This window comes from Pinus tabuliformis, chromosome 8 (genome assembly GCF_031772625.1).
Source record: "Pinus tabuliformis cultivar Carrire ecotype Pingquan chromosome 8, CPIR1, whole genome shotgun sequence".
NCBI classification, from domain to species: domain Eukaryota; kingdom Viridiplantae; phylum Streptophyta; class Pinopsida; order Pinales; family Pinaceae; genus Pinus; species Pinus tabuliformis.
Genome location: NC_142294.1, coordinates 135,427,010 through 135,451,361, shown reverse-complemented (window position 1 = coordinate 135,451,361; position 24,352 = coordinate 135,427,010). Strand labels below are relative to the sequence as shown.

Below are 24,352 nucleotides of genomic sequence, written 5' to 3'. Positions count from 1 at the left end.
AGGGACGGGGATACTTGATTTGATTCATTCCGATGTGAGCGGTCGGATGTCTCATGTTTCCTTGAGTGGATATGAATACTATGTTTTATTCATTGATGATCACTCCAGGAGGACCTGGATTTATTTTTTGAAGACCAAGAGTGAGGTCTTCAAGCGGTTTCAGGAGTTCAGAGCTCTTGTGGAGACTCAGACAGGTCGAAAGATCAAGTCCTTGAGGTCGGACAATGGAGGAGAGTACACCCTTGGAGAGTTTGTTGACTATTGTGCGGAGGCAGGCATTAGGAGGGAGTTCACTGTTCCTTACAACCCCCAGCAGAACGGGGTTGCAGAGAGGAAGAACAGATCCATCATAGGGGCTGCCAAAGCCATGTTACATGATCAGGGGTTGCCATTGTTCTTGTGGGCAGAAGCCTGCAACACAGCTGTTCACTTGCAGAACAGGAGTCTGCATCGTGCCTTGGGGCACATGACTCCGGAGGAGGCTTTCTCTGGGAAGAACAGGGAAAATTTTAAGAACCCCCCCTAAATTTATAAATATAATAAATGGGCGAATTTCCATGGTATATAGGAAAAATGGAAGGCGATTTTATCAATAATATAATATGTATATATAATTTTTTGGCGAATCTCTCACCAGGCATGGCGAATATTTTACTCAATTATAAAATCTTGTAAGATCTTGGCGAGTCTTTCACTAAATAATAAAACTTTGTAAAGTCCTAGTGAATCTTAGCATAGGCTACATGCTGGTTTAATTCCCCCATTTAAATAGGCTACATTCCAGGTGAATACCATGGGTTAATACCATGTGCCATTTTGGTGAATACCATGGGTCAATACCATGTGCCATTTTTATTTTTATTAGAATATTTTACTCAATTATAAAATCTTGTAAGATCTTGGCGAGTCTTTCACTAAATAATAAAGCTTTGTAAAGTCCTAGTGAATCTTAGCATAGGCTACATGCTGGTTTAATTCCCCCATTTAAATAGGCTACATTCCAGGTGAATACCATGGGTCAATACCATGTGCCATTTTGGTGAATACCATGGGTCAATACCATGTGTCATTTTTATTTTTATTAATTCTAATATTAGGGTTAATAATGGTTTTTTGCATGGTATTAATAACAATCTAGTCCATGGTATTTGTCCCATAGTATTTTGGCCATAGGTTTCACCTAAATATAACCCATTTTTTGAGTGTTCGTAAATATAAGGTGACTTATGGAGTAAATATAAAAAAATGTTTTATTTGTTTACTATACCTCTCGTTTATTTATATTTTTATTAATTTACCATACCTCTTTTACAAATATGGTATTTGGCCCATAGGATTCACTTAAATAAAACCTCTTTCTTGAGCCTTCATAAATAGAACGAGGGTTATGGACTAAATATAAAAAGAGGTTTTATTTATTTACGATACGTCTAGTTTATTTATATTTTTATTTATTTACCATACCTTTTGAGTAAGTATAAAAAGACGTTTTATTTATTTACCATACCTCCACTTTACTTATATTTTTATTTGTTTACACCCTTACATGTATATAAGGTGCCTTATGGAGTAAATATAAAAAATGTCTTATTTATTTACCATACCTCTCATTTATTTATATTTTTATTAATTTACCATACCTCTTTTATAAATATGGTATTTGGCCCATAGGATTCACTTAAATAAAACCTATTCTTGAAAATGGGCGAATGGATTCACTTAAATAAAACCTATTCTTGAAAATGGGCGAATGGAAGGTTGTAAGTCCTAATTTCAAGGGCTAAATTTACCTTTTTTACCCTCTCCCTTAAAATAAGGTGGGCTATTTGAGGTGATTTGTAAAAATGTACTATGATACAAAATATTCGCCCACTAAAAATTTAAAACCCCTTAATTTCGCCAAAGGGCGAACATTCGCCCCTAAAATTATCCTTGGGGAAGAAGCCTGATATTGGTCATCTTCATATCTTTGGATGCATAACATACTCCTATATACCCAAGGAGAAGAGGACCAAACTAGAGCCCACCGCAGAGAAGGGTATCTTTGTGGGCTACAGTGAGACCTCAAAGGCCTTTCGGATTTACATTCCTGCACAGAGGAGAATTGTTGTTAGACGGGATGTGAAGTTTGAGGAGGACAGGGCCTTTAGGAGGTCACGGGAGTTAAAGTATCTGGATCAGCCAGACCCTCAGCAGCAGTTGAGTCAGTCGCAGGGATCCAATGGGCAGGGATCAGGAGGATCTGGAGGTACATCCATGAGGATGTCAGGTCCATCAGTGAGCAGTGGCTCGCCGAGCCAGAAGGGTGGTGCTCCGGGCAGCATGCAGAGCAGTTCACAGAGCAGTTCACTAGGGAGTCCACTGATGGACAGTTCACACGGTACCTCAGCTTCTACAGGTTCAGGTGCAGGCAGGAGGACAGCAGACAGACAGTCAGGAGTTCAGGCTACTGATGATGATGAGGAGGAGGAGTTTCATTCTCCAGTGGGAGAAGTGCGCTCAGGGAAGAGGAAGCCCAAGTGGCTTCAGGACACCTTGAGAGATGCCACATCTGTTGCTGAGCCGAAGAGGCCGGTCAGAGAGAGCAGACCACCTGAGAGGTTTTGTAGCTATATGGCGATGGTTACCAACATCCTTGACTCTGAGCCTTCTAGCTATGAGGAGGCAGCGAGCCAGCAGGTCTAGAGAGAGGCCATGCAGGAGGAGTATTCTTCTATCATGAAGAATGATGTTTGGGAGGTGGTGCCGAGGCCTGAGAGCAAATCCGTGGTTACTTCCAGATGGCTTTACAAGGTAAAGCATGCTGCAGATGGCAGCATTGAGAAATTCAAAGCGAGGTTTGTGGCTAGAGGGTTCTCCTAGGTAGAGGGAGTTGATTATGAGGAGACCTTCGCTCCCGTGGCTCGATATACTTCGATCCGCTCCATTATATCGATAGCAGCAGAGATGGGTTGGAAGATCCACCAGATGGATGTGAAGATCGCATTTCTCAATGGCTTCATACAGGAGGAGGTGTACATTGAGCAGCCACAGGGCTTTGAGGTGCATGGGAAGGAGTCCCATGTGTGCAGATTGAAGAAGGCCCTTTATGGCCTGAAGCAAGCTCCCAGAGCTTGGTACTCCAGGATAGATGCATACTTGCAGGGGATGGGTTTCACAAAGAGTGAGGCAGATCCGAACCTTTACTTTATTGTGATTGGTGAGGAGCCTCTCATTCTGGTGTTGTATGTGGATGACTTGATCATTACAGGTGCAGAGAGACTCATAGAGCACTGCAAGAGAGATCTTGCGGCGGAGTTTGAGATGAAGGACATCGGCTTGATGCATTACTTTTTGGGTTCGGAGGTGTGGCAAGAGGAGGGGCATTTCTTCCTGGGGCAAGGGAAGTATATTGTGGACATCCTTAGCAGATTCCACATGGAGGATTGTAGACCCATGTCGACACCGATGATCACCAACTGGAAGAAGCTTCATGCTTCGGATTCCGAGTTGGTGGATCCCAAATTGTACAGGCAGCTGATTGGTTCCTTGATGTATTTGGTCAACACTAGAGCAGATATCTGTTTTGCAGTCAACACGATGAGTCAGTTTATGTGTGAGCCTAGGAAGGTTCACTGGGTGGCTGCAAAACACATTTTGCGATACTTGCAGGGGACGGTGGATTATGGTCTGGACTACAGGCAGGGAGATGGAGTGAGATTGGCAGGATACACTGATTCTGATTGGGCAGGTTGTGCTTCTGATAGGAAGAGCACTTCAGGGTGTTGTTTTGGGTTGGGTTCAGCAGTAGTGTCATGGTTCAGCCGGAAGCAGCAGTCAGTAGCACTGAGTTCAGCGGAAGCAGAGTATATGGCAGCCAGTCTAGCTAGTTGTGAGGCTATCTGGGTTTGCAAGATGTTGTTTGGCTTATTTGGTCAGCCGTTGAGACCTTCAGTGATTTACTGTGATAATCAGAGTTGCATTAAACTCACGGAGAATCCAGTATTTCATGACAGGTCAAAGCATATCGGGATCAGATATCATTTCATCAGAGACTATGTTCAGAAGGGAGTTGTGAAGCTTGAGTATATTTCCACTGATGAGCAGGTTGCAGATATCCTTACCAAAACCTTACCACGGGGCAAGCATGTCTACTTCAGAGACAAGATGGGTGTGGTGAGGAACACCTTCCTCGGTAAGAGGGAGTGTTGAAATTTGGTACCAGAGGACAGGTGGTTCCCTTAGGCTTTGATCTTTGACCTAGGGAAAAGTGTCCAAAAGAATTTAATTTTTCTCCTAAAGTGACTTTATAATTTTATAAACTTAAATCTAATTTAAAAGTGACTTTAAGTGATAAAGTTACTAAGTCTAATTTTAAAGTAACTTTTATAAAGTAAATGAAAAATTAGAAAGGAAAAGTGACTTTGGAAATAAATGACTAAGTGGGTCTTTATTAAAGTGGGGTGAATTAAAAAATAGAAAGTGAGATTTAAATGAGCATTTAATCTCAGCCATTGATCTAAATCTACTTCAGCCATTGGATTTAGAGATCACTCAAAAGTCACTTGGATCACCCAAAAGTCACTTGGAGTTATATTAAAGGAGGAAAAGGTCATTCATTCTTTCATGAGCAGATTGGGAGAAGGAGAGCAAGAGAGCAAGAGAGATTTCTGAGCAGGGAGGAGAAGGAGACAGCAGCTTGGCACACATTCCAAGGCAGCAGTTGAGCAAATTTGTACAGCTGATTCAGCACATAGTGAAAGGCAGATTTTTGCACAAAAATCGAGGAGCAGTTTGCTGATTTTTCTGCACACAAAACGGAGGCCGTACAGCATTTATTGCTGTCCTGTTTGCTGTAATTTCCAGATTGCTGTGAGGCACGGGAAAGGAGATAAGTTGTAAATTTGCTTGCTGATTTTTTGTTGAATAATTCTCACTGTAAAAAGGCAATTTTCAGAAATAAAGAAGAGCTCTCAAACTGGTTTTCCCCAAGAGTTGTAGGGGGTTTTTCCAGGGTCAAGTTGACCAAAAATATCAGTGTTTTAATGTGTTTTAATCGCTGTTTTTGATTGCTGATTTTTAATTCTGCAATTTCCAGCATTCTGAAAAATTTCCAGAATTTGTGTTTTCAGCAATATTTATTTTTTTCAGTCTGTTAAATGTATGGTTATGGGAATGGGCATTTAACTACATGGAAGAAATAAGGAGAAACTGAAAACCGGGGTGGGAAAACAGAAATTTCTACAGAAATATGAGGTTTTAAGGGTAAAGGGGTGGATATAGGTTATTAGCCTAACCAGAGGTTTAGACCAATCCCAGAGTTATGACACGGATGGGTTCATAATAGTCCCAGGTGGACTATTATATCCCAGAACTGTATGTACATAGCTATAGTGCTATAGGGTGGGATATGTAATATTTTTGGGGTTTTATATAGTTTTTTGTATAATAGGGGATAAGGAAATGATCTAGGGAGCTAGATAGTAGAGTTAAGAGTTAATATGAATTTGTGAGGTGAAGTGTAGGGGAGAGGCTAAGTTTGTGAGCTGAAACTTACACATAGGAAGTGAATGGACTGTGGAGACATGATTTTTACACAAGAAATGTGGCTTCTTTTCACTGAATAAAGTCAAAGCTTGACTTGGTTTTTTCCAAAAATGAAGTGATGACAGGGCTGGTTGGGCAGATCCCAAGGTCCTCAAGGGGATGTTAGTGAGTGATATGGAGATTTAGAAGAAAGGGGAATTAGACATGCCTCGCTTGAGCTCCTCCAAAGGGAAATTGCCTTATACTTGTGATCTGAATAGTTATATCATTTAAAAACATGAAATGGATCACATAGCTTGATTCTGCAACCACAAAACTACTTACCCAGCCTACTTACCTAGCATTTTTTTTCTTCTTTTTGCATGGGTGCACTTGGACTTGCAGACCCTGATTATCCTTTTTCTTTTGACTGCCCTCCTATCTAAACGTACCCTTATATCATCCAGGGGCTTAGATTATGCTGTTAAGCACCCTTGTTTCTCTACCTATATACAAATCTGCCAAGATTAAGCTGTTTGGACAGATATTCATTCTCTATATTCTACAACAAGAAATTGAAACCTAGGGAAGCCAAGTTTAAGCTGTTTGGACTTCCCTTAACTGAAAAACTCATCAAAATGGATTAATTCATCAAAATTTGGAATACAGCAGTGGCATTTAGACTGGCACACTTTCATGGCCTTTTCTTTGGCCTCTTTCTGGAAATATGGAACCTTGCAGCATGAAAAGATAACATATTTGGCACTTTCAACTGTCAATCATGAAATATGAACACCTATTGCAATAGGAGGCTAACAGTAACAACCCCTAGCCGAACCGTTTCGGCCACCGAGCTGACCCGACCAGGTACTGGCCCAGTCAGCCAGCTCGGTAACAACCCGGCCAGCCGAACCGTTTCGGCCACCAAGCCAACCCAGTCAGGCACTGGCTCAGTCTGGCTCGACCGTTTCAGTTTCAAGCCAGTCGTTTCGTAAAACACTGGTTGACACAGAGGCATAGTATCACCCAGTGGTTCATATGAGATCCAGGCATTGGATCTCAGTTGCATTGGGCCACCAAATTGGTCCACAGGTTTGGATTGCTTGAGGGCAAGCAATCCTGGGGCAAGAGGATTTGTGATGTTCCTTTTTCTGGTGTTCCTCATGGCATGGTTAGGATGGACTTTCAGGGTTGGAGGCAAATGGATCACAGGTGCAGGTTTACTTCATCAGCGGGCCCAAGGGCTTTGGAGACATTTCATGGGATTTTGAGGAGTTTCTATGGGATCTAATGACATTTGTTTGGCGTATTCCATCATCTACACAACTTGTCTTTCGTTTTGTCGCATTCTGACAACTTTTGAAAAACAGGGTTATTATTGGGCCTAACTTAGTTAATTACGCTTAAGGTGGCATTCCGAGAGGACTACGTGACAGAACACCTGAGTGTAATAGCTCGCTGGAACCGGAACGAGAAGATCTACAATATGGAACAGTTACAAGTGATTTTAAGTGACCTGAGGAGGTGTGGTGGCCAATTTACCCTTTTCCCACATTAAAAAGAATATTTTAATTGAAATAGAAAGAGGCAAAAGTGCTCAATGATTAAAATAATGATAAAATGGAAGGTTCTAGAGGGATCCATCAGATCTATAAAAAGAGGAGGAGGAGGCCATTAGAGGACATCTTAAATTTGATATTTCTTCTTATATGAGAGGTTGAGAACCTAATTCTCTACTTCATTGGTAGCCTCGGGACATAAACCCTCAGGTGATTCAGTGAGATTGGGCGAGTACACATCTCCCTTTGGTGAAGTCATCCAAAATTCACAGGAGAGCTTAGCAGTGCAGTTCAGTTCAGTTTGGAGGGCCAACATAGCATTAGAGCGGATTCTTGAGGCCAGTTTCCTATCTCAACTATTTTGTTGTATCAGCTTGTGAACCCCGATTTCTATTATAAATAAAGCTGAAATTGTTCCTGTTCATTTTGTTGTTATTTTGCCGTATGCTATTGGTTATATTTTTACATGCCAATGTTCTGTTAAAATAAATGGAAATTTTCATAGAGTAATTTTGGTTCAGTTAAATTTTTGCAAAATTAGCAAAATATCTCGTTTGGGATATTACAGCCTTGCTATGTGACAATGTTGGTTGATATGATGAGATGCATTGATATAAGCTAAATAAATAGCTTATGAGATGGCTTACCAATCTGACTCTTCTATGAAAAATTTTCAGTATGAAAATGTCCAAGTACCTTGTATGGATTATGAATACCTCCCTAGTTAAGAAGGAGTGTTGAAATAGGTAACTAGGTTCGGTCTCCATAAATATGAAATGTACTTTCAATTCTTGTATATTGTAAAAAGAAAGAAAATTATTATTATTATTTTTGTAGTGTGGGTTTCATGCTCAAGGTCATTTTATTTATAGTTCAAGCACCCATTGAGTGCTTCTAGGTTTTGTCATTGAGTCAAGAAGTTAATTGAGTCATTGTCATATATAAAAGACCCCATTGGGCATCTTGTATTATGTTAAAAAAATTTATTTGAGTCATAAAAGTGTCATAAAGACCCTCCAAGACCTAGTCAACCTGCAGTCGACAAGTCAACCTACAAGGAAGGACAAGCCGGGCTCATGATGACAGTTCGAACTCCTAGGGGAACCTATATATAAGAGGTACTCTACCTCATTTAATGACACATCCAATAAGTTTGTTGAAGCACAAAGAAGAGAAGGAATACCTAGCAAAGAGAAGGAGAACTAAAGGAAGAAGGAAGCGAAATTTTAGAGGATTGTTTTTTGGGCCATCATTCTTCACATGTGCGAAATTAGGGCATCAAACATGTTGCAGCAAGAAAAGAAATTGTAGTCACCATAAGTAGCTAGAGTTTGGGACTCAAAAGAATCAATTTGAAGGTCGAGTTGTTAAGGAGAAAGGAGATCCTCCAGTGAAGAAGAAGAAGAGACCTATTCTACCATATTTCCCTCACACATGCAAGCTAGGGTTTATGTAGTAAGGGCCGAAATTGCAGTGAAGGAAGTGCAGGTTCGAATTTGTGAAGTTGAAGCAGTTTTGAGTAGTTTGACTTAGGTTGACTTTGTGAAGGACTAGATCATCAAAGAAGTTGACTTGGTCTTGGAGGGGTCTTTGACAAGGGTCTTAGGTCTTGGAATTCATCATTTGAAGATTTTAGAAGAAGAGAAGAATTCTTGTGGGTTTTCCTCTTAAGAGGAGAGGTTTTGGCTCTGGATAGCAACCTATATCTTGTGCCCTCTTGTCTCATTGATCTTCATTGTTTGGTAGTTGTTTGATGATAAAAGAACACTATAATAATCAAGATAAGAAGAAGTTAACTACAAGTACATCAAGCTAAGTAAAAAAACATCACAAGCAGTTGTCAAAGTAAGAGAAATCACCCTCATCTAGTTGCTCTTGATTTCTCAACACTCCTCTACCTCTCTCTCTCTTGCTACCTCCTTTGGTTCCCCCTCTTCTGAGGTTGCCTCATTCCACGGTTGAGGGAAATCAATTCCCACTCAAAAATACATGGTGATGGCAGAGGAAAATGGTATCCTTCTCCCCCTTTGCTCAAGGAAAACAAGTCTCCTCCTTTGCTCTCCAAACCCTTCGTTTTGTTTGCACAATGAGTCAATAAAACCACTCAAAGTGCCCCTATCTATGGCTTGGTGATCTTTTGGATCATTTCAAATTGGAGGCTTTTGTGAGCAAAGTAAGTTTCTTCTCACATTTCCAAATTACTCACATCAAAATCTTTATGGTCGATGTTTCAAGCCATCAAGTGTGACTCATCCTTATGACAGAGATACAAAATCTAATCATCCTAACTTTCAAGATCACCCTTAATATCTTCATCAATGTTTTTGTCTTGATTATCTAGATAGGACTCTTGCTCAGGGTGTTCTTCTTCAACTTCTTCACTATGGCTGAGGAAGCCCTCTTTTTGGAAAGCAATAGTCAAGTTTTGGAAAACATCTTCAACACGACTGCTTGGTCCTATTTGAGGAATTCTTCAATGAGAACCCTAATGGAAGGGACGCTCTTTGGTCTACATTGTTTAAGCCAATCCCTCCAATCTTCCCCAAAGGAATCAATGAAGAGCCACATGAGAGCATCCTCATGAACCATGTTGATTTCAGAAGAGTACTTGAGGAACATGACAACATGATCCATGGCTGAAGAAGGATCTCTATTGAATATTGGGATGTTTTTCTTATAGTTTGTATCCCATCGATTTGGATATACAGGTATTTCCTTGACATCCAACATAGAGAATATCTTATGCAAATTCCAAGGAGCCATTGCCTTGAGTCTTGCATAACACACAAATCAGGGGTCGCCAAGGGGAATTTGAGATGCCTTGAGAGATGCTTGCTCCACCCTACAAGCATTGAATTTGAAGTCTAAATGATGAAAAAGGGCTTCCTTCTTCCAATGGAATCGCCAAATGATGATCTATATTGTCATTAGGGATGAAACACACGCTTCATGTCCCCGGCAACGGTGCCAAATATTTGTTGCAAAATCTAACAAGCCTTGGAGAGTGAACCCTACAAGATATAAACTAGACAATGGGACAACAATGGGGTAGAGGTCCAATGTCACCTCAGCCAAAACCCCCTGCTCTTTATGGATTTTCACCAATGGGAGGAGTCTCGGTAAAGGACGAAACTTAAAATAGATATGCTAATGATATGGTACAAAGTGATCCAACTAATGTTCATTCAAAGAGAGGCACAATAATGATACAAGGCTTCAAAGAAGAAAAACGCTCTCAAAGAAAAGCCCAGGAAAACAAGGCTCAAGACCTAGGGTTTTGAGAGTTTCGAGGATAATAGATGTTCTCAAGGTCAAGGCCACAAGGAAAGGGTTTCTTGTGATGATAACCAAATAATCCAAGGCTCATGAAACCCTCAAAGAAGTCCTTAAGTTGAGAGAATGAAGACTAGGGTTTCCCTCTTAGGGCAAACACCTAGGGCAAGAGAATTTATGGACAAAATTTGAGTGGATGCCCACCAAATTGAGAGATTTTGTGGAAAATCAAGTCAACTTGATGTTTAGGCTCTCAAATCTCCAAAATTCCTCTCTCCTAGAAATTTGCACCAAACCCTAGTTTATCTTTTATCCTTGAAAGGACCAAAATTTTAAGGAGCGAGAAAATGGATAAGAATTTATATTGACCACCAAAGACTAGGACTAGTGCCATGTCCCTTGGGTATATGGAGTCATGGATGTCAAAGATAAACCAATATTGCTCTTAAGGAGGTTGGAAATTGATGCCCTAGATCAATTTTCAAGCATTTACCCACTCAAGGAATAAAGGAGTTTATGGGAAGAGCTACAAAGGGTTTCACCACTAGGATAATTCTTACAATGTCATGTATGAATAATGCATTCAATTTTCTTCTAATTGGCGTTCAAATAGATATTTATGAAAATTAGGGTTTAGGGTTTGGGATTTGGGGTTTAGGGTTTAGGGGCAGTGTGGTGTCCCATGGAATGCCTCCCAGCATTGTGCTCTGATCTTGTGGAGAGATAGAGTGTACCTGTCAAGGCCTTGGTAATGTGACAATGTTGGCTATGATGATACTATCATCATTGATGCTTATCAATATGGATCCCTTCTTATGTGAATATTTCAACTTGAGATAGACCTGTTGAGTCATTATGAATACCTCCCTAGTTAAGAGGGAGTGTTGGAAAAGTAACTAGGTTCAGTCTTCATATTTATCTTTGTACTTGTATCAAAAGCAAAAAGAAGAAAAAGATTTATATTATTATTATTTCTTTAGTTAAGCATGGTCTTCATGCTTCTAGGTTTTGATTAAGTCAAAGAATTAAATTTGAGTCAAAGTCCATTTGGACTCTTTGCAAGAAAAAGGAAAAGTAATTTTGTTTAATCAAAAAGAGTCAAATTGACCCCCATAAGACCAAGTCGGCCCTCCAGATGGTCAAGTCGGCCTGATCAACAGATGTAACTGTGAAAAATCAGTTACCCGATTCCTAATGCAGCAAACTGATGATTTTTCTCCTATTTGTTAATTACTTGAACAAATTACTTGCAGTTTTCTACAGCAAATATCAAAATACATACATTGTAGCCTACACAAAATAAATATTGCGGAAACTAAATACTGCAGAGGAGAGAAATAAACACACACACATCTACACAATTGTTTTTGGACAGTGTCCCCGAAAAAACCCAATGTGGGAAAACCGGTGCAGCAGCTGAGGGTTTTAATTATTATGTAGTAGTTTCTGAATACAATCTTTGGATGCCTTGTTGGCTATCCAATACAAAAAATCTGACTGGCGGAGAATTAGTGAGAAATGCCTCACACTATCACTGGAGATCCAACACTGATCTAGCCAATGAATGGCTAGCCCCAAGCTACCTCTACACAGTCACTATGCTGCTCTGTGTCACAACTAGGAGGGACTACGTCACTCCCTCTGGCTGATCGATCTGCTGGTTGGATGCTCTATCCTCTGGCCCTCCGGTCTCACACCCGGTTCCTGGCACTGGATCTGATTTGCTCCTCAACAAATTTGCGAATCTCCTCAAGGCCTCTGCGTTGCCTCAGCGTGGCTTTACGCTGCCCAACGTGGCTCTACGTTGCCTCTTCTGGATCTCTCTCTGCCTCCTCTGAAATGTATCCTCGGATCAGGAAACTCTCCAACCAAAAAACTATCCCTGCCCCTCACTGCAAGAAATCTCCTCGATGACTTCTCCTACAACTGTTGCGCTGCTCTCTTGAGAAATCGATCTCTTGATCTCACTCGATGTGTTTTCCAAATGCCCATCAAGCCTCTTCTTATAATCTTCTCGTTGATCAATCAACGGCCCAAATTAGATTCTAATCAATGGCTTAGATCATCTTGGCTTGATCCTCGTCTTCTTCTAGAAGATTCACACCCAGTTTAATTAATACACTTTAATTATTTTAATTTCCTAAGTTTAGACTTAGGCATCCATTAAAAATAATTAATAATTTTAATTAAACCTCCTCCAGGTGGAATTTCCCAAAACGATTTCTGGGTATTGTGGAATGCATGTGTCCTAGCCTCCCTGCAAAATCTTGAGGCTAGAGCACATCCGATGCTACCAGAAATCAACAGTTACCCTTCACATTAGCAAACAAGTATATATTGGCACTTGTTCTCCTTCCTTTTGGTATGCATTTTTTTCATTGTTGTTCTGTGGAAAGATATGCAAGTTCTTGTAAGAAGATATGTGAGTTTTCCTATAGCAAGTTTGTGGAAGTTCTCAAGGAAAGTTCGTAGAAGTTCTGAAAGAAGACAAAAGAACATGTGTGATTTTTCTGTGCAGTAGATGCAAGTTTTATGTGATCAAAATTCTGTGAAACAATACGAGTTATAGCAGACTTCCTCCATGATGGTATGCAAGCTAAAGAATGACTGTAGTACATGTGAAGTGCGAGTTGTAGTATCTATGATATGCAAGCTATTGAAGGGTTGTAAGATCCATGAAATACAAGCTACAGGAAGGACAAAGGATCACTGTGGGTCAAGGGATCTTGTGACAGATCAAGCTATCTTATGGAAGATGAATCTTGACAGGGAATAGAGGGCTGACTTGGTGCTTGGAGGAGGTCTTGGTCTTTGGGTCTTGGAGGTCTCATTTTGATCTGATTCTATAGAAGAGGATTGTACAGGTTTTACCCAATTGTGGGGTTTTGCCCTGGCTTGGAGCCTATATCTTGTGTTCTTTGTGTCTTTGTGATCTTCAAGTTATGGTAATTTCTTGATGAAGTAAAACTAAGTAATAAAAAGCCAACAAATATCACAAGGAATTATCAAATAAGGAGAACCAATTTCAATTTACAAACCGATTGATTTTCCAACACATCTAACATCTTCTTGAGTGAGTGCTATGCTAATGTTTCATTGTGTAGGCCGTACCCTATTGAATAGTTTTGATGTGGCACTTTTAAATCCCTCCTAGTATTCCTTTACTTTCATTTCAGCACTGTTAAGTTCTTGTGGCATGCATATGTGGTCCTTGTAGTCTTAACCCTTATTCAGCTTGTGCTCTTGGATCTGCCTATTGACTTCAATCGGCCTTGTTGGATTTGCACTAGTTTCTTGATCCCTCCATCACTATTTTACTTCTTAAAAACTACAAGAACATTGTTTTGCTAGAGCTACCTCTTCATATCACCTTTGAGCTTCCTCAACTATACTTTAGAAATCCTATTACCTAGGTATACCCCACTTGAGTTGGAGAAGAGCCAACTAAAAGTGAGAGGATAAACTACTTAGGTGACAATGGTGACCATCCTAGTAGTTTCCTCTCGGGTTGCAGCTTGTGATTAGGGCTTTTATCATTAAGTGCTAGTTGGGAGGTAACACATCATACATACCCAAAGACCGCATCCTCGCTGAGCAGTAAGAGCACCTCTCTTCTCTTAGTGTAACTAGGCTTTTTTTCTCTAATACACCAATACATTGGAACAAACATAATTATTCACTAATTCACGTGACCTTCATTGCATGAGCAATTAATCAACTGCACTCATGGCACCGTGATAATGTTATTGAACTAGGTGGTCTGATCAAATATATCCTAGGTATTAGAATGACATTCCTAAAACAACAGCACAGTCTGAAAGGACAAGAAAGATTTTTTTCCCTAATAAATTATAACTGCCACCATCTATTGCAACTTTCTTCACTTTAATGGCCCGCAATGTATGTTGCACTAAGTTTAAAATCAGTTTCAATGCATATGTACCCAAAAAGAAGGAAAGATGTAACTGCTGTGCATACTAAGGGAAAATCCCCAAATTTGACCTGCAATAAGGTTGATGCCCACTTACCCACAACTGTAGAGTGCTACAGAACACAAGAAACGTGGGAGAAAATTCGGAGAAACAGACAATACAAGGAACTGACAAGAACAGGACCACAATTAAAATGTCCTTAAAATCTAGATCTTTGTCAATAACATGCAAGAATATTAACTTTATATGAGAGAACCAAGGGAAACCTCGAGGGTCATCATAACTACCACCAAATTAAATTTCCAAGGTTGAAATGTTTTTGATTAAAGAAATTGCAAGTAATTATAATTTTCAAATTGAGGAAAATAAACTTTTGGAATTAAGGATATGATATATCAATGAACCTTCCATTCTACCTAATCTAAGGTAGTTGTGCTTGATATTCCACTCAAAATCCCAGTGCTTCTCTTCGTTCTTTAGAGTCCAATATGACCAACCAAATGAAGCCTTTTCATAAGCTTGTAATTGTGCATCACCAAACTGTTGATATTCCGACCTTGAAGCTCCTTGCACCTTCCACTCATTTGTCCATTCACCTGGGACACAGTGTCAAAGCTAACTCAATCAAGAATAGAAAACAAACCACAAAATTTATTAAGATCATCACATAGCATACAAGAGATGGATCAAGGAAGACACTTTCATATTACCGACAAATATGAGAGGACCATTTGTGCTGTTTAGAGCTTCCACTTGGGGTTCCCTGTTCTTCAAGATGAAGTCAATATTATCTTGGGCAGTCTTGTTATCAAAATAATCATCAAAAAGATTATAGTAGTGAACATCGACAACGATATTTGAAAATGCATCATTTATTTGATACAGCTCATGTGGATCAGCATTTCCAATCCTCTGGCACATGATAACATATGTTGTGGCAGAGTATTTCCGCACAGTTTGATAGCCATTTGAATAATAGGAAGCCAAAACATCCACAGGAACAGTTGTTGCTAGAGGTTCATTCAGCAATTCAATACCTAAGAGCATACTATTGTTACTATATCTGCTCAGAACACAGTAATAGCATCAGGACCTTGGATTATATTCAATGCACTCCTCTATGAACACATTTAATGATTGCTACTTAATGTAATTACTTGTGACAATCCATAAATATGTGCATTGGAAAATTTGAGTTCCTATATCTCTATCCTTAAAAATCAATTTCTAATGAATTTCACTCTACTAGACAATCAACAATCCCATGTAAAACCCTCTTTCCGTGGCATATAAAAGAACTGGAACCACAATCTGCATGGTACATACACACCTCGAAGCAAGGAAATCAATAACAGTTAAACTTTGGGAAATATGGTCTGAAGAGTTAGACCAGTCAGCAGATCCATCTCTGCTGGCACTATGCTCCATTCCATTTTGTGAACCAGGTGCTGCATGGAGGTCAACAATAACCTTTAAACCATAATGACTGCAGCCAAAACAGTAAGTCAGTATGAATTTTTATCTTTATGTCCCTTCCCTAGACCACAAAAGAAAATGATATACCCATTTCTTTCTGAACCTTTATGATACTATCGTGGTCATTTTTCTTAAAGGTTTGAAAAATCTTCCTATTTAATTGAAGCTTAAGCACTGCAAGTGACACCTCTTCAAAACCATAAATAGGAAATGATGGCATCCAAAACTCACTCTGCCCATTTAAAAGCATTATCGAGAGATTGTAAAGATCCTCCTACAAAAGGTGCTGGTGGATTCGGATCATATGCAATCCACCACCCAACAGGAATTCTAACGGTATTTATACCATTCCTGGAGAGGAATTTGAAATCCTTATCTGTAATAAAGCTGCTTCTATGTCTCTGCATTTTACCAACCAAGAAAATAACATAGCAAATTGGATTAAAAAAATTGCCATCACATATGATAGAAGCAAAAGAAAGAGAAGACTAATCTCCATGGATAACCAGAAAGTCATCAATGGAGCTAGTCACCATCTACCACACATCTCAAGGGAGTAGCAAAGCAATCTCTGAGTTAAGCATGAAAGGAAAAGTACCAAAATAAAAGTGTCCAATAATGCAGTGCCTATAAATTCCATGATGAAAATGCTATGTTAAGGATTTGCATCTATCTCCTAGTGGAAAAGTAGGACGAGGCGGAGCAAACTGATCTTTACATGGTAAACTTTCTTTGCTTTATCACGGCCATATCCATTTGCAAGCTGGTAATCTCCATGCAAATCATTGGAAAGTATAATCATCTGGAAGGTTGCTGAATTGTCATGCCACCCAGGATCCCCTTGGTAATCTGCTGTAAGCTGCTCCTGGGATTGTGCCTGCTCACAGATAGAAAGAATAGTTATTTCTTAGAAACAGTTAAGTGTTCATAGAATAGATCTTTCTCAAACACCAATTGTTTCTGCATACCTGCATATACATTCCATTGGACACCCTGATATGCACTCGGTTAGGATGTTTATGGTGCCTAATTATGTGGAATGTTTCCCAATCAGCAGGAGAATCTGCTTCTGCAGACACGTTGCCTCCTCCTCCATTTTCTGCTGTTAGGAATTGACCACTAAACACTCTAAGTTGATACATGCCATCTGAGACTCTCCACATCTGCAACCATAAGACAACCCTCAAAGTCTACATAAGGCAATTCCTAGAGAAAATTATCCCCACAAAGACATTTGGGGATCACTTGAGAAATATATGCTAAATAGATATATGCAGATGCTGGTATTGTTTACGCATTCTTGACATCAGACAAATGGTCGATATACAATCAAAGGTGACCTTAGAATATTGATCTCTACAAGTACGAGTGTCAGGAGCACTTTTTAAAGGGTTTGTGTTAAATGTTGTACACAGATACCCTTGAGCTGAAGGGAGTCCACTCATGGAAAGTTACACGATGGTCCCATGGAGCCTGCTATTCTTAATATTGCACAAGAAAATGCTGACAGGAAAAAAATGAACCTTGTCCTAGAAATACTCAGCATGAACTGTTTAGGGGGGAATTCTTCCAGCAGCAAGATGAATTAGGGAGATGGATTCAATTTTTATAGCTTAGGATTTGCTCCTGACAATTGTTACCTATCCACTGCATCCTTTTCTGATTGCAATCTTAATTTCCTGCCAAATTGTTGTATATGCCAATATAGTTATGCTAATATAATAACTCCTAGCTGAGAAGGGAATTCAGGAGATCACCCCCTTGGTCTTCTTAAGCTATGTTTTCCTTTTCATCTTTAAGAGCTACCACTGAGAAACAAATCGAAATAGGTTCCCTTGAACCATAGTGTTAGACATGTTACCCCCCATATCGTATGAGGCTTCTCACTCGTGATTTTAATCACAGCCCTTTGGGATTTTCATCACACATGACAGAGACTTGCAGGATGGCACTGATGCAACACTTGATAGTTACAAGGGCATTGTTATGGATACACATACTTTTCTTGGCAATTCCCCTGTGGCATTGCTGACCATTGCCACCGGTGGGTATGAGGTGCCTAAAGGAGACTTGATGCCTGCACACTTGCTTGTTTCTGCCCCTTAGTTGTATCAGTTGAGGTTGTCTCAATGTTTTATGATGGATGTACCTTGACTTGGTCATGGAGTGCTCTACATATTTCAGGGCTTCTCAGTGTTATGGCACCATGTTTGGTGTATTTGCTTATCATTTTGACAGAGCACTCCACACGGTCACATGTTTCTATACTCATCTAGCTCTTGCTTTGGCTAGACATTGAGGATGGTGGATGATGTTTTGAATATGGAGGAGCACCCTAGCACTTTGGGGTTTATTTATCATGAGCTTGGATCCTAGATATGAGAAAATCAATTCTATGAGAGTGCTCCTTTGTGAACACATGTTCAGGAATTTCTGTCCCTCCCAGTAGATATATTTGATGATTAGTTGGCATGGCATAGAGGCTCATTCCTTGGACACCTTTGCTTATGTAGAGGCTTCTCGCATTGCCTTATGTTGACTTGGATTACATGACATACTATATAGCACCACTAGCCTCCACTCCAGTGGCATGTATGTTGAGGCATGAGCTATATTATGATTTATTCAATGGCGCCATCCCCTCTCTTCATTGATAGAGTGAACCGTTCTGATGACATGGCATTTGATGGATGGTTTTCATTATTTGTTCACCCCTTCCCTCCATGGATTCAACCATTTGCACATATTTTATGGGTTAGTTGCACCTTGGTGATTGAGTCATTGAGCTACTTGATGGAGCCGTCCTTGTTTGAGTTTATTTCTGGCATATCATTATCACTTATGAGGCTCCACTTCATCTTTCTTGAGGGCCAATCCACTATTTGAGGCATTATGGCACACATCTCTATATTTATTGATGAGACACCTTCCCTAGAGGAGCCATATGCGCCACTTGGAGGTTGCATATTCTTTGAGGTTGGCTAGTGAATTGATTACTCGAAGAGCTTTGAGGCTAGACAATGAAGCTATCTGACAAGGTCTACCACCTATTTTTGAGGAGGTGCCCTAGCTCTATGGATGTCTTTTATTTGAGATTGAGACATGTGGCATAACTAATACTTGCCATTATTATTTTATACATTGTTTGTCTTGCCCATTTGAGTTAATTGGTGGATATTAGTTTTTTATTTATTCCTAAGTGATATCTAGGTTTTTTTGCTTTGGATATTATTTTTTTTGTTGAGGATATTTTGAGCCTTGAACTCTATATAAGAGAGGCTCCTCCTACTGTAATGGTTGTTGATGGATTTAGAAGATGCGTGTACTCTTGGTATTGGCTTATGTTGAACATCTATTATGATAATGTGATTCCTTAATTCTCTTATCAATGTCTCACTATCCATCTTCCATGTGTTTCTGATTTATATGTGCTGGAAGCTATCTAAATTCTGCTGCTATAAAGATCTCAGGTGGGGAACCCGCTGTTGGGAAAGGAAGCTTGAATCAGGTTTTATCAACTCATTTCCTTATTTTTTTCATTTTCGGACTTTAAGCATTGTGATTTGTCATTCAAAGGAAGGGTTTCATAGTGTCTTTATGTGTGGGAAGATATCACCCTTTGCTAGTTAAGCATATGTATCAGTAGAGTACCTCAAGAATACCTGCAATATTGCAATTTCCAGCCATTTCAGGTCTGCTGTCATAGTGATTTTCTGTGCATTATTACGTCAGTAATTGCTTCCATTTGTCATCCATTTTCAGCCCTCATGGAGTCTTCATTGACGCCATATGCCCTTTGGATTTTTGGCACTAGTCTTTGCCCCATTAATCATCTTAAAATATCAATCTTAATAAAAACTATGTTTGCTAAGACTACTCTTCTTTTCACCTTGAGCCCTAATTGTTTATGTCTTAAGTGATCCTAACCCTAGAGATACCCCCCTGTACCAAAGGAGAGATGGTCTAAAGTGAGAAGCAGGTTGTGTGGTGACATTGGCATCCCTCTTGAGTTACCTTTAGTCTTGCACCTGAAATTTGGACTTAGCATCTTAACTGCAAGAATTATTGGTAACAAGATACACTCTTCAAGCCGACGAAGCGACAAGAAACTGCTTATAGTTTAGACTCTAGAGGCATATCTCAGTAGGGCTGGACAAAAGAAACTATCGATTAAACTCATTGTTTCTGATACATGATTTTCCAGAAACTACTCTATTGATGTTTGTAGCTCAGGCAGGTACTTCTGCACAGGCCTAAGTGTCTTGGCATGCAGAAGTTACCTAATACACCCTGAACCTTAGTAAATTACTTTAGTGATTAAAGTAATTTCTTTTATAAGATAAGTGAGTTAATCTAATGAAATGCAAAGGTTTTTGCATTAGTGAATTAGATGAATCTCAACCATTGATCTCAAATGATGTGAGATTAACCTCAACCATCCATAACTTTGGAGACTAGGGTTGTCGATTCAATGATAAATCGAGCTTATAAAAGAAAGGCTAGGCTATGGGAGAAGACACACAAGACATCTTGAGCACAAGACACAGTGAGAGTGAGATATCAGTGATTGGGTGGAGAAGGGCTTCCATTCAAGTGTGCCAGGTTCAAGGAACGTGCAAAGGGCAGCAAGGGAGATCCAGATCAGCCAAGCGGGGTGTGATCAGCTGGATCAGATCTAGGTTCTTGTTGTATGTACTTTTCCTCAGTAGGCCATTTTCCCAGTAAGGGAGCCCAAGTAGGTTCTGAAGTTATTTTAATGAAGAACTGTTGATTGGACAGAATTTGTCTATGCTAATGTGCAATTGAAATTGGTTATTTAATTTGATTCCACTAAATGTATTAAGATTGGTTATTTAATTTGATTCCACTAAATGTGTTAAGATTGGTTATTTAATTTGATTCCACTAAATGTGTTAAAACTCTAGCTATGTTTTTATTCAGTAGATCTGATCTGCTAGGAAATAATAAACCAAGTGCTAGGGTTGGGAAATTTAACATACTGCGCCACATTTTCATTTAGAAGGTCACAAAAAGGCCATCTATGGGCTACTTTCTACTGTGTGTAACGCAATGCGATTTTCAATAAAGGTGATTTAAGGTGACTAATCTGGTGCACAATTACATCAAATGATTGCAGCAGATTATTATGAACTATGAAGGAAGAAGCCCTCATTCTTTCTTGATCCGCCACAGCTCCAGTCTCTGTAATCCTAAATGCTTTTCTACCTAAAATATAAATGTTCTATACAAGGAATTATTACTGGGTATTTACCCTTTTTATATCATTTAAATTTCCTCCCCAAGGCATTGTTAATAGGTATTTACTATTTACCCATATCTGTTGCTTCATAATAGTGTTCCATCACATACTCGGACAGTCCACACATTAACTTCACTTGGACTGCTTTTTGTGCCAAAGGTTTTCTAAATTCAGGAATCGGTAATTAATTGCTTTATCTCCTAAAATTGTATTTAATAGTCATTTCAAATCCTTTTTCAGATCATTCTTGAATAAAACCATCCTACAGAAGCACTTGCAATGCCGGTGCCCACAAAAGTGGAGGGAAAAAAAAAGTAAAACTGTAGAAACAGGCTCATCATGAATACCTTGAAAGTCTCCCAGGTAGAAGCATTGTCCCTATTAACAACAGCATTCTGCCCACCCCCATTCTCTGCACTCACGTACGTGTTCAATGTCGCCGATTTGAACTGAACCTTTGTTCCGTCCTGTGCTCAAAACTTCACCAATAAGTACTTAAATCTCAACAACGCAATACGCATAACATCCCCAAAAGAGGAAAAAAACTTCACGTTCAAGTGGACGAATGCAATACTGTCTGTACAAACTGGAACAATGCAATAATATCTTACAAGAAGATCGTTGTCCTTGATGTCATCAAACAGAGAAGGCTTTATCCATCCTTCCACAACTAGCCATCCCCCCAGATTCACACCTCTAACCTTGGGAGTCTGGGCCAACCTCCTCCCTTCTGGAGCATTACAATAAAGATGTCCTAATACTGAGACCACTGAGAGAAGAGAGGTGCTCTACAACAATGGGATTCATAACAATTCTATATAAATGTCCTAGGGTAAATTGGGTGTCTTGAATATGGATATTAGCATACACCCATATAAACCTTGGTTTGAAATACATTTCCTTGAGTCCAGATGCTGGAAGATGGATATGGATTAAATAAGAATTCAAGATATGGATTCCTCAGCTTCCTCAAATATTGGAATTCAAGACATGCAACCTCTAATCTCAAGTTTTAGCAAATATTAAAACTCAAGACACAGGCAAGCTTGAAGTGCATATAAGACCTGAATTCAAATTGGTTTGTACTAGTTATAACATAGATGGAACTTCAAAAAACGTAGGTGTTGAGACGGTAAACGCATACCTGTAGGAGCAGCAAATGGAAAGAAGACAAAGCAGAGCAGAATCAAAAGTTGCCATTTGCAACTACAAATATGACCCATGAGAAGTTATGTGTGGGTCTATTCTAAGTGAGTGAACGTATAGTCTTCCAATCAAGTAAAAGACTGGAAGGATGATGAAACGAGGCACAAAACGCATGTGGGTATTAAGGATTCGATTGGCAAAAATGGTCGTACTGATATTAATGCAGCATTTGTACCGAGCTGAGCAGCTGTATGCGTGACGACATGGCTGTGTTTCATTTTGAGTAGGCGACTGTAGGAAGTTCAAGCAGTAAGTAGTACCTAATGAGTGTTGAAGTGGATTCCAATAAATGCCCAAGCACAATGTTATGTCAGGCCACCATTCGCATTGGGACCCAGTAAGTGAAGTAAAAAGGAGGGCACCTATTCCTCCCTTAACCAATTGGATTCTGCTCTTTATCGCTGATTTCTGGCAATTCTTATTTCCAACTCTATTGAAACATAAATGTCTCTGACATGCAAGGGGGATAACAGTTGCTTTGCTGCTAAAATGTTAAAGTCAACTTTAAGGAAATATAAATGCAAAGGAACTGCTATATCTCTAGCATGTACCAAGACCCAACAACATAGGATATCTGAGTTGCCCGTTAAACTAATTTATCAGCTCACCCGAAGACCCAGTGTTGTCAGAAATACAAAAACGCATGCATTTCCAAATTTTTTCAAATGGAAAGTTCATCCATCCATCACAGTTCTCGAAAAAGTTTATAACTTATCTATGTTTTGATTTTTATTTGGGCATATCTTTCGGAAAAATTATAATTTTATAACTGAAAATGTAAAATAAATGCGAATATAAAATGGACACTAATTTGTGAAAATGTAAAATAAATGTGAATTGAGGGTGTATTAAAGATGGTTACTTATTTAAATATATAAAAAAAATAGAGTGGTAATCTAAATCATCTCAATATCTCATACAAACATGAAAATAAATCAATTACAAATTTTTATATAGTTGTAAATAAATATTTGTTAATTGTTTATGGTTTTCTATGAATTCCAAAAGCCTTAGTCTAAACAGATTGTCTTTTTCTCGGAAAATCATAGAAATTTTGGTAAGATTTTGATAAAATTTGATAGGGAGATTTTTGTAAATGTAAGTTACAGTTATCAAACTTCAATATCTTGGATATCCAAAAAAAATTAGAAGGTTTTGATAATACTAAATCCATTTTCACCATCAAAAATATTATTCAAACAATCTACTTAAAAAATACGCAAAAATACATTGCGGTAAATAAAATATATATATATTTTACTATACAAATTAAATGCAAGCGTGTTGATATAACCTTGTCGTCTTTTTGCCTTTTGATTATATGAATTTTTTCTTTTTACTTTATTGCCCACCGTCTAAAGATTCTGATAGGATAGTGTCCTCTTTCCTTTACTACCAGAATGTTTTTTTCGGTAAAGGTTGTTCATCATGCGTATCTTTTATTATTCAAACAATCTACTAAAAAAATACGCAAAAATACATTACGGTAAATAAAATATATATATATTTTACTATACAAATTAAATGCAAGCGTGTTGATATAACCTTGTCGTCTTTTTGCCTTTTGATTATATGAATTTTTTCTTTTTACTTTATTGCCCACCGTCTAAAGATTCTGATAGGATAGTGTCCTCTTTCCTTTACTACCAGAATGTTTTTTTCGGTAAAGGTTGTTCATCATGCGTATCTTTTATTTGGAATCTTGGTATGAAAGATAAAGGCGCCAGAAATCAAAATGTTTTCAAACTTTTGAATTAAAAATTATCATATTAAAAATTATCACATTAAAGTTATCACATTTTCTTAGCTTTTTCATTAAACATTCCCTTGTTAATATTTAAACGAAATGGATAATAATAGCAGATCTTACTAATACAATGACATGTCTTTGTACTCTCTCTCCTCTGTTCAATGCTTTTGGTATAAGCAATCACATTAAAAGAAATGGTATGATGACTTTTGTTTTATCCAATCATATTGGTTCCTTCCACTAAAATCGAAATTGACTACAAAGAGAGGCTAACTAAAATATTATGTTTCACCCACCTACATAAATTATGGTTGACATATGATTCTCAAAGAGGTCGATCTATATTGGAAATTTGTATTTTGTTGTATTTACTATATTTTTATTAAAATGA

The 24,352-nt window shown here is 38.7% G+C and overlaps 1 protein-coding gene across 3 annotated transcripts in view; it reads right to left on the bottom strand.

Annotated features, from left to right (window-relative positions):
- LOC149234479 (putative glucan 1,3-beta-glucosidase A) overlaps positions 1-22,615 on the bottom strand; it is a 52,098-nt gene extending 29,483 nt beyond the window's left edge. The window contains exons 1-9 of one of the 3 annotated variants that reach the window (XM_089371849.1): positions 22,150-22,615; positions 21,617-21,735; positions 21,353-21,472; positions 16,714-16,908; positions 16,464-16,622; positions 15,977-16,146; positions 15,600-15,755; positions 14,980-15,332; positions 14,674-14,865 (exon numbers count right to left, since the gene is read on the bottom strand). In XM_089371849.1, the coding sequence (XP_089227975.1) occupies positions 14,674-14,865; positions 14,980-15,332; positions 15,600-15,755; positions 15,977-16,146; positions 16,464-16,622; positions 16,714-16,908; positions 21,353-21,472; positions 21,617-21,735; positions 22,150-22,228 (1,543 nt within the window). In that variant the 5' untranslated portion in view covers positions 22,229-22,615. The remainder of the gene's footprint in view (positions 1-14,673; positions 14,866-14,979; positions 15,333-15,599; positions 15,756-15,976; positions 16,147-16,463; positions 16,623-16,713; positions 16,909-21,352; positions 21,473-21,616; positions 21,736-22,149) is intronic. The other 2 variants (XM_089371850.1, XM_089371851.1) reach the window with 2 other exon arrangements.
- Positions 22,616-24,352: the final 1,737 nt, after the last annotated feature.